Source organism: Rhinopithecus bieti, unplaced genomic scaffold (genome assembly GCF_001698545.2).
Source record: "Rhinopithecus bieti isolate Rb0 unplaced genomic scaffold, ASM169854v2 scaffold_57691, whole genome shotgun sequence".
Taxonomy (NCBI): domain Eukaryota; kingdom Metazoa; phylum Chordata; class Mammalia; order Primates; family Cercopithecidae; genus Rhinopithecus; species Rhinopithecus bieti.
In genome coordinates, this window is record NW_016824383.1 from 2,212,375 (window position 1) to 2,223,839 (window position 11,465).

Below are 11,465 nucleotides of genomic sequence, written 5' to 3' on the forward strand. Positions count from 1 at the left end.
ATTAGATTTTTCTCCCATCATTTTTTGAGATGGAGTCTCCTTCTGTTGCCCAGGTTGGAGTGTAGTGGTGTGATCTCGACTCACTGTAACCTTTGCCTCCTGGGTTCAAGTGATTCTGCTGCCTCAGCCTCCTGAGTAGCTGGGATTACAGGCGCCCACCACCAACCTTGGCTAATTTTTGTATTTTTAGTAGAGACCGGGTTTCACCATGTTGGCCAGGCTGGTCTCAAACTTAGACCTCAAGTGACCCGGCGGCCTCAGCCTCCAAAATGCTGGGATTACAGGTGTGAGCCACCATGCCCGTCACCAGTTTCTAATTCTAAGACATCTTTTCCGACTGGGGAATTTCAATTTACTGTTTGCTTTTGGTAGTAAATAAGATTTATAACTTAAGGTTGCAATACTTGCCATAGTTTTAGGAAGCCATGCAATAGAAGGTATATTTAGCTCATGATTTCCCAGACTTGAATATATCACAGTGTGAGAAGAAATATAAAAATGACTACACACAGAAAAAAAACCTAACACAACTGTCCTCTTATAAGAAGTCTGTCCCCATTCCCCATCTCCAGCACTTGGTTCCATAGTTACTCACTCTCCTCTCTCAACCCCATTAGAAATGGCAACAAAAGCAACCTTGTGCAGGAGCTGGCACTTGATTGTCTGTATGTCCCACAGATCCCTCACAGGCATCACTATTCACTGACAGACAACTAGGGAAATGACAGGCACCTGGGGATACGACATTTAGAGAAATGCCCAAAGTACAGTTGCACAGTACCTGCTTTGTGGTCAAGGGCAGCTTTCAGTATCTTATCACATGGAGTCATGACTCCTAAATCAATAACTCTGAGGCACAGAAATGAGATATGAGAAAATTAATGAGAGCCCATTAGAGACAAAACTGAAACAAACATTTTTATTTCAACCATTAAATACTGCTCTAATGCCTAGAATCAACTGTAAATGCTCACTAAATATGAAGGATTACCACCACAACTACCATTTATTCAGTACTTACTACATATATGCCAGACACTATGCTAAGCTCGCTTTTAAACAATTTTACTGACTCATCATTCACAGACCATACAATTCACCCATTTCAAGTGTGTAATTCAATGGTTTCTGGTATGTTTTTTTTTTTAATTGTGGTAAAACATATATAATATATACGTCTCCATTTTAATCATTTTTCAATGTACAATCCAGTAGCATGAATTTCAGTTACAATGTTGGGCAACCATCACCACTATTTATGTCCAAATCTATTTTATCACCCAAAGCAGAAACATTATAACCATTTAGCAATACCTACCCCTTCTTCTCTGGCACCCTCTCTACTCCATCCCCTGGTAACCTCTACTCTACTTTCTTTCTCTATGAATTTGCCTAATCTAGGAATTTCACATAAGTAGAATAATACAGTATTCATCCTTTTCTGTTTGGCTAACTTCACTTAGCACAATGCCTTCAAAGTCCAACCATGTTTTGAGGCATGTCAGAAGTTCAGTCTTTTTTAAGGCCGAAAAATATTCCACTGTATGGAGATTCCACGTTTGGCTTATCCATTCATCTGCTGAAAGACACTGTGCTAAGCTTTTTGCATAAGCAATCTCTTTTGTTGTTGTTTTTGAGATAGGGTCTCACTCTGTCACCTAGGCTGGAATGCAGCAGTGTGATTACAGCTCACTGCAGCCTCAACCTCCTGCCTCAGCCTCCAGAGTAGCTGGGACCACAGGCATGCCCCACTAAACCCAGTTAATTTTTAAAGTTTTTGTAGATAGGGTTTCCCTATGTTGCCCAGACTGGTCTCAAACTCCTGGGCTCAAGCGATCCTCCCACATCGGCTTCCCAAAGTGCTAGGATTACAGGTTTGAGCCACAGTGCCCAGACTGCATAAACGATCTCATTTAACCCTCATAGTAACTCTATAATGAAAGCACTACTATGGGTCTCATTTTAATGAGAAGGGGCCCAGAGAAATTAAGCAATCTGTCTAGTCACACAACTAATTAGAGGCAGAGTTGGGATCTGAATCAGTATCTCACTCCAAAATCCATTATCTTATCCATTTAGGCCAATAAAAAGGGCTAGGGAAGCTCCTCAATAAATATCTGTTGAACATGGAAGCCAATGGGGACGATCATGAAAAAGAGGTCAGGTCCTGCACATGAACAGCTGTAAGGGAACTCTGATTACTTAAGGCAAGAAAAAGAGGGAGAATGATTCAGGGTGCAGGTCACCGAGGGCAAGAGGGTAAGACTCAAAGGAAAGGCTGACTCTCGATAAGCACACAGGAGAGACAGAACAGGCCCTGGGGCAGAGGAAGCCTGGAGCACACTCTCAGAGAATAGAACAGTGCCAGACAAATTTCAATTCACGAAGGAGACAGCTTCCTGGAACTCAGAGGAAACAGGAATGTCTGCCCCGGAAAACGTTCTAGGAATTACTTATATTTTAGATTTACAGAGTACCCTTAATGTCATTTTGATAATTTAATCTTCCTCTATTTGTTAAAAAATACTGAAAACTCATGGCATGCATTTTACTCATTTCATTACATCAACAATTCTTAAAATTAAATAGGCAAAAACATTTAAATAACAAGAACAAAAAAGAAGGCTTAAGACCTACGACATGACATATTGGCTGGTAACAATGGGTGCTGAACGCTGGGGCAGGAAGGGGACTGGCTTTTTACTATATGCCCTTTCATACCACTGGATTTTAGCTTGCACTCCTATTACTTTTTAAAAAAGAGTTTAAAAAAAAAAAAACTATGGCATATGGAATCTTCAATAAAAAGTAAGACATCTTCAAATCAATGATAAGTATATTCAGCTTTGTTGGCACTAACCCAATAGCAAATGCACGCTGGAGGTGTTAATGATGTATAACCACTGCAGGTTACAGCAGGAGGAGATGGTACCACACACTTTTTTTTTCTTTTTAACATATTGAAGAAAGTCTAGTACCTGGATCTTTTGTTAAACAATGACTAAGCATAGACTGTCACATACAAAACTAGGAAAAATAGCATACTGCTTTTAAATCAAGACAAAAAGGCATACATTTCAAAGCTGATTTTTTTAACATTGTATGTTTTAAAATTCAACTAAAACTCATCAGTATGATGGCAAGAATCATCTTGCTCTCACTACTTTTTCTTGTTTCAGAGTGTTTCTCTCAGAACATCTTATACGGATGCTTGCCATGTTTAAGGAAGAGCAAGGAGATTGTTGTGGCTGGAACAGAAATGGAGAAGGAGAGAGTGGTCGGTGATGAGTTCAGAGGAGGAGGAAAAGGCCAGAGCCTGTGTAGACGTTGCATCAGAATCACCAGGTGAGGCTTTTCAAAACCAAATAACCTGAAGCTTGGACTCCATTTTCCAGAGAGTGTGATTTAACTGTCCAGGCAGCTTCCAGATTATACCCACTACACAAGGGCCTTGCAGACCACTACAAGGGCTCTGAGTTTTACTGAGTGAGGAGAGAATTCACTGGAAGGTCTGAACAGTGGCGTAAGAAATCTGACTTGGATTTAACAGATTGCTTTGGACTGAAACAAGTCCAGGATAGAGGAGCAGAGACACTGATTAGGCTGCTGCAAAAATCCAGACAAGAAGCAGTATAGGTAGTGAGAAGCGGTCAGATCCTGGAAATACTGTGAGAGGAGAACTGATGGGTTACATGTGGGTCATGCGACGAGAGGATGACACAAGAGTTTTGGTTTGAGCAGCAAGAAAAATGAAGTTGCTATTTCTTGAGATAGGGGAGAGTTGGGGAGGTGTTCACAAAATGGTGGCAATTAGTTCTTCTTTCAAAATATTAAATTTAAGATTTCTTTAGATATCCAAATGTAGCTGTCAGGGAGTCAACTGGATATGTAAGTCTAAAGTTTGGGGGAGAGATCCACAGTGGAGATACAATTTGGGACGTGTCAGTACATCAGATGATATTGAAGTCGCAAAACGAATGCGACGACTTCAGCCCACCCCCGGCCTTGTTACTCCAGGTGTGCTCCTGTACCAGCAGCACCAGCCCTAACTGAGAGCTTGTCGGAAATGCAGAGCCTGCAGTCCAGACCTACCCTAATCAGAATCTGACTTTTAACAAAATCCCCAGGTGACAAGAAGGCACATTACAGTTTGAGAAACACAAACCTAGATAGTGAAGACAGGGAAGAGGTCGAAGTGTTGAGCCCCAGAACATTTCTGTGTTTAAAGACCACTCCCAGAAGGAGAAATCAGCAGGAGTGAACCATAACCACTGATCAGTGAGGTAAGATGACAACTGAGAACACTGAGCCAAGGGGCCTGGGAGACAAGTTCAATTTCCAGCTTATTAGCCTGCCTTCAAAGTCGTCTTGCTGGGGAAATGGTCGAAGGTACTACTGATTAAGGAGCAATTCCCACTTTTTCCACACATAGAAAATGACACTTATGGTACCGGGATGCACAAAGGAAGTTGCTCATAGCCCTGGGCAATCAATCTAGGATGGAGGCCCAGCTCCACTCTCGAGCAGGAAAGAGAATGGGTTTCCTGGCACATCTGAGTTGAGAAACTGTTGGCAAGCTCTGAATTAGAATATGGTGTGGCAAGCACTACAATGAAAGCATTTACAGTGTCTTATGTATGGAAGGCCGAAAATGGGTGACACCTAGAAGCATCCTAGGGGGAAGTCTGAAATGAATTTTGAAAAATTAAGTGGGTATTAGCTGAAGGAAACAGGGAAGTCTAGGCAGAGACCAGCACTATGAGGGCCCAGAGTCCTGAACCAGCTAGGAATCCCAGGGTATGTGAAGTCAGAGAAAAGGGCACAGGTCAGATCCAGCCCTGCCCTCTGTGCCTGCTACCATCCTTCCCACCATCCCTCTCTACTCCCTCTCACCTCTACCACAACCTCCTGTTTTACCCCTACACATAACTCCATCTTCCTTGACTCTCCCTCAGTTTTCCTTTGTCATTTTGAGCCATACCCTATGTCTGTAAGCCTCTCCCTATACACATTCTTGTATTTCGCCACATAGGAAGCTAAACAGAATAAAAATGAATGTTACAGAAGATGTTGATTTTACAGTATTTGTTTTAAAGTGCTTAGAACAGAAGTTGGGTATGGAGGCTAATGCCTGTAATCCCAGTGCTTTAAGAGGCCAAGGCAGGAGGACCACTTGAGGCCAGGGGTTTGAGTCTAGCCTGGGCAACTTTAGCGAGACCTTGTCTCTACAAAAAAAAACTTGTTTTAAGTGCTTAGAATAGAGCTATGAGAGCAAACACTTAATTTGGCTACAAATACAGGGAAAAAAAAATTTGCTCTGAATGTTTTAGCAAAGGCATCTCATACTATTTAAGAATACATAGAATTTCAAAAATAAATACTGTAATAATATGAGACAAAAGTCCTTTTCATCTCCAGAAGAAATTTAAAAGGAAAATAAAACTGCATCGGCATCCTTTTAAGGTACCTGATACCTATTGTCATTTTACCCTTTATTTCTCAGTTAACTAAGGTGGCAGCCTATCTGCTGCTCCCGCAATTCACACATGCCACCACAAGATGGCATGTGTTTCCATCCAGTCTACAGTCCCCAGCCATGGTTTTCCAACTTGTACTTAAGCAGTGCCAATGGGGTCTGTTGCCATTTCTATTACTTTTTAAAAAAATAAACAAAACAAATTGTTGATCTCCCCTTCAAAAAATGGATCCAAAGCCTCTAAATAATTATCAGCATGTGCAGTGCTCAGGAGAGACTGGATTATTATATCCTTTACTTAGGTACAGTCATGTTCCTCACTCAGCTGAACATTCCAACATTATATAGTTTGGAATTATTTTCATGCTCAGTTATATACTGCTTTTTTACTTACACTAGGCAGTTATATTAATAAACACTGGTTATCAGACCCATGTTTAAAAATATTAGATGTATAACTTTAAATGTATCTTGAAATAGCATATTTTTCTTACATAGTGTGCATTATCTGTAATAGAAAATGTCCTATTTGCCTTTTCCTAGTTATTGAGTATATGTAAAATTAACCTCAATGGAATTAATCAAAAATATTTCCAAATATTCTACATTATTTCTTGAGGGGAATTTAGAATACAGACATAACTCAGAGATGCTATAGGTTCAACTTGAAACCATTACAATAAAGTATCTCAATAAAGTGAGTCACATGAATTTTCTGGTTTCTCAATGCATGTAAAATTTATGTTCACACTATATGTACTCTATTATGTGTGCAATAGTATTATGTCTAAAAGAACAACGTATATATACCTTAATTTAAAAATACTTATTGCTAAAAAAAATGCCAATGATCATCTGGGTCTTAAGTGAGTTGTAACCTTTTTGCTCGCAAAGGGTCTTGATGTTCGTGGCTGCTGACTGATTAGAGTGGTGGTTGCAGAAGTTTGGGGCAGCTGTGGCAATTTCTCAAAATAAGACAACAGTGAAGTCTTTTGCCACACCAACTGAATCTGACTTTCACAAAAGATTTCTCTGTAGCATGTGATGCTGTTTGATAGCATTTTACTCACAGAACTTCTTTCAAAATTGCAGGCCAATCATCTCAAACCTTGCCACTGCTTTATCATCTAAGTTTATGCGCTATTTATTCTAAATCCTCTGTTGTTATTTCAACACTGTTCATAGCCATCTCAAGAAACTACTTTGTTTGCTCAGCCTTGCTCAGCCATAGGAAGCAATTCCTCATCGGTTGAAGTTGTATTATGAGATTGTAGCAATTCATTTCCATCTTCAGGCTCCACTTTTAATTCTGGTTTACTCTTGCTATTTCTACCACATCTGCAGTTACTTCCTCCACTGAAGTCTTGAATCCCTCAAAGTCATCTACGAGAACTGGAATCAACTTCTTCCAAGCTCCTGTTAATGTTGATATTTTGACCTCCTCCCACGAATTACAAATGTTCTTAATGTTCTAGAATGGTGAATCCTTTATGGAAGGTTTTTTGATTTACTTTGCCCAGATCCATCACTATCTATGGCAGCTACAGCCTTACAAAATGTAAGTCTTGAAAGTCAAAATTCCTCCTTGATCCACAGGCTGCAGAATGGATGTTGTGTTAGCAGGCATGAAAACAATATTCATCTCCTTGTATATCTCTATCAGAATTCTTGTGACCAGGTGCACTGTCAATGAGGAGTAATATTTTGAAAGGAATCTTTTTTACTGAGCAGTAAGTCTTAACGGTAGGCTTAAAATATTCAGTAAACCCATGCTGAAAACAGATGTGCTCTCATGCAGGCTTTGTTATTCCATTTATAGAGCACAGACAGAGTAGATTTAACATAATTCTTAAAGCCCTAGAATTTTCAGAATGGCAAATGAGCACCGGCTTCAACTGACAGTCACTAGCTGTGTTAGCCCCTCCACAAGAGAGTCAGCCTGTCCTTTGAAGTTCTGAAGCCAGGCATTCACTTCTCCCCTCTAGCTATGAAAGTCCTAGATGGCATCTACTTCCAACAGAAGGCTATTTCATCTACACTGAAAACCTATCAGTTAGCGTAGCCACCTTTCTCAGTGATGTCAGCTAGATCTGGAAAACTCGCTGCAGTTTCTCCATCAGCACTTGCACTTCACCTTGTACCATTATATTAGGAGACGGCTTCTTTCCTTAAACCTCATGAACCAACCTCTGCTAGCTTCAAACTTTTCTTCTGAAGCTTCTTCACCTCTCTCAGCCTCCACAAAATTGAAGACGGTTGGAGCTCTCTTCAATCTGTTATTGCTCCAACAACGCCAAACTGCTCTGGGTGAGACTCTGGCTTAAGGGAATATTGTGGCTGGTTTAATCTCCAACCAGACCACTCAAACTTTCCTCATACCAGCAATGAGGCTGTTTTGCTTTCCTATCAGTTGTGTATTCACTGGAGGGACATTTTAAATTTCCTTTAAGAACTTTTCTTTTGCATTAACTGTGCTATTTGGTGCAAGTGGCCTAGCTTTCAGCCTATTTCAGTTTTTGACATGCCTTCCTCACTAAACTTAATCATGTCTAACTTTTGATTTAAAGTCGAGGTGTGTGACTCTTCTTTTCACTTAAACACTTAGAGGACTTCAAGGCCATTACAGAGTTATTAACTGGCCTAATTTCAATATTGTTGTGTCTCGGGGACTATGGAGGCCCAAGGAAAGGGGGAGAGATGGGGAATGGCTGGTTAGTGGAGCAGTCAAAACATATACATTGATGGATTAAGTTTGCCCTCTTCCATGGGTGTGGTTCATGGTACCCCAAAACAATTAAAACAGTAACATTGATCAATGATCACAGTTCATAACAGATATGATAATAAGGTTTGGAATATTGTGAGAATTAGGAAAAAGGTGACACAGAGACGTGAAATGAGCACATGCTATTGGAAAAATGCCATCAAGACACATATTCTATGCAGGATTGCCACAAAACTCAAATTTTTACAAAACGCTGTATCTGCAAAGCTCAATAAAGTGAGGCACAATAAAACAAGGTACGCCTGTGTTAATATTAGACATTATACTTGTTTACAACTCAAGTCAAAAAAAATATTGTAAAGTAAGGTGACATATTACAAAGTCTCAGCTTTTGGAACCAAAAGCCCTGAATGTTGCTTGACACTTGCTAGCCATGGGACTATGATGAAACCTCTCAAGTTCTCTAAGCCTAAGTTTTCTCATCTATAAAAGGAGAAATACAATAACAGGCAGGGTAGTAGGATCAAAACCATGAAAAGAAAGGAAGGATGAAAGAAAAGAAAGGAAAGGAACCAAAATAACAACAACAAAAAGATGACAAAGAAAACAAAATCAGTGATATAAAAGAACTGTATAAATTGGGACGTGGTAAAAAAAAAAAAAAAAAAAAGGTAGGTAATAGTAGATTCTTGGTGAATACATCCTTAGTTCTATTCAAATCCTCAAATTTGCAATTCTATTGCATCATATCTTCCCCATTTAAAAAATACATTTTCTCTCTAAACACAACTGTCACTTTTAGCTCTCTTTCTTTTATCCTCACAAAGAAAAAACACTGTTATCATTTTGTGAGGTTCACTGCAACAAGGATAAAACGCCAGGAAAGAGAAGGATTAGATACAGGATAGTTTGCTAGACTCACTCAGTAGGCTGGGTAATTCCTTCAAGCATACTGGCCTGGTACTGACAGTAAAAGCACACATTATTCCATAAGACAATCTCCAGGGACACTTGTCTACCAGCTGACACCATAAAATTAAACTCACCAATGGAAGAGTCTATGTGTTATCACACACAAGCCAAAGGGTGTTTGACATGAAGTTTGCACATTCGCTTGTTTTTGTAAAATGAAAGTAACGTTTCATCAGAAGGTGTTTCTCCAGTTAGACTTATTAGCAAAGATAAGCAAACCCTCAATGCCCAACATACAGCAACTGGGTTTGCTGCAGTAAAAGCCTCAGGCTTAATAATAAGCATCTTCACAACTGCTGACATTCAGTTCCAGCAGCACCCTGGAGAAATGCCACAATGTTCCCTGGCTTCTAAAATGTCTTTACTGGAGAAATCAACATTGCTAGTATAATACTCTCAGCTAAGTATCCATTGATCAAAATACATAATGATAAAGCACATGACAATGATATCTCAAGAATCACTTTTAGGAAGTTTACCTACAAAACACTTTCTTCAGTGGCTCCTGTCCCATTATTAAGGCTGAACATGTATCTGGCTATTAAGGCTGAGAAACAGTAAACCTTTTCAAGGAGAAAAGTCAACTAAATCATTTTGGTGTCTCTAGCATAATGCCTGGTATGTTGAAGATGATCTATAAACATTTATTAACTGAAGCGAAATTTTAACTGATTGTGATGAATGCAAACAGGAACCAATAACCTCAGGTTTGCAAAGGTAAGCCAACAGCAGAAATGCTTTGTAGACTTTAGGAAGCGAACACCTTATCCAGATATTTATTATATAGGTAAAATTTCATTACAACTATCTCTCTTCAATAAATGTATCTCTTTAAAAAATAATAAGTACATGGATGGAAATGGTATTCCTCGTTTCTAGGACTAGGAGAGAATGCTAAGTCTTTAGACACTAAGGGAGCAGGTAAATAGAAGTGCTTGTGAAGACAGTCAGAGGTGGGAAAAATGCCTTCCTGACACTGCTCCTCTGTCTCCAGCCTTCCCGAAAGGTTCTTCGCTGTATTTAATTAGCCTTGAAGGCAGAGATGGACACAAATGTTGACAGCAGGGAGAGAGCTTAGCAGGTAATTGTTACTTGACAGCGAAGAAGAGAACTGAGGAGTACAGGGACAGCTCCAGTCCATTTTCTTCTCTATCTAGAGAAAATAGCACATTGGAAAGAAGTCCATGACTCAAAAGGACTGTTAGCTGGACATGGATATGAGAAAGCATTATTTCCATTAGGCTTTTCATTACAAAGAATAGTTCAAATCTAAGCGAAACACATACTTACGACAAGTCATCAGCTCTCACATGGAAATGACTTTGTTATGAATATTAATTATAATGAGATATATCAGAAAGGGGTTTTACTTGTATATAACATTCCAAAATCTAGCTTAATCATCACCAAGAACACAGGGTCCTGGCTCTAAGCAAAGCCAACTGAGACTTGTACAGAGAAGGCCTTCCTGTAAAACTCCATTTAGCCAAGGTCTCATAAGATCTTGGTTCTAAAATCTGAGTTTACTGAAACGAAAAAGAGGATATGATGAACACCACTGGCCAGGGGAAGGAGCCTGATATTCCGGCCATTAGTGCCTCTGTCCCAACATCCAACCCCTGGAATCCTCTGGGCGGTTTCCACCCCACTTGAATAGCTTTTACTATTCTTTATGTCCTTATTGAACTCGGTTAATTATTAACTTATTTCATCTGAAATGTTGTGTTCGCTGAAGAAAAGCAAAAAACACAGTAAACAAAAAGAAATAGAAAATAACCTCTAACATCCACTGCCATGCCCTACTCTTCCCATCCATTAAAGAATTATTCTGTTTAAAAGCTTTCATTTTTAAATGGTAAAGGGGTTGAAAGAGGTGAGGTCCTAACTTACCGGAAATTATTGCAGCCAAGGACTACTCCAACTATGTTCTTGCCTATGTCGTGCACATCGCCTTTAACAGTGGCCAGCACGATGGTGCCCTGGTAAGGGTCCTGGAAAGGAAGCCAAGCAGCTCAGCAAGGCAGGGTTGCTCAGCGCAGAGCACCTAGTTCTCCAGAGCAAGGCAGGGGCCAGCGCAGAAAGCAACTCAATACAACCAAGAACACCTCAAAAACAGACCTGGACACCAAAGCTCAAGCAGTTCAAAGGAGGCCCACCTAACGGGCTACCCCAAGGGGCTTCAACCAAGATCAGGGGTCCCATCCTTTCAAAGAACAGTTGATGTTCACACACAAAACAGCCCCACAGCTGAAGACCACACCCTTAACTCTGGGTCGGGGCGGGGGGGGGGGG

General features: G+C 40.1%; 1 protein-coding gene across 1 annotated transcript in view; it reads right to left on the bottom strand.

The window, feature by feature from the left end:
• Positions 1-11,465, bottom strand: part of MTR (5-methyltetrahydrofolate-homocysteine methyltransferase) — a 105,252-nt gene that overhangs the window by 23,537 nt on the left and 70,250 nt on the right. The window contains 2 exon segments of the mRNA XM_017862275.1: positions 782-849; positions 11,064-11,164. Of these exon segments, the coding sequence (XP_017717764.1) occupies positions 782-849; positions 11,064-11,164 (169 nt within the window).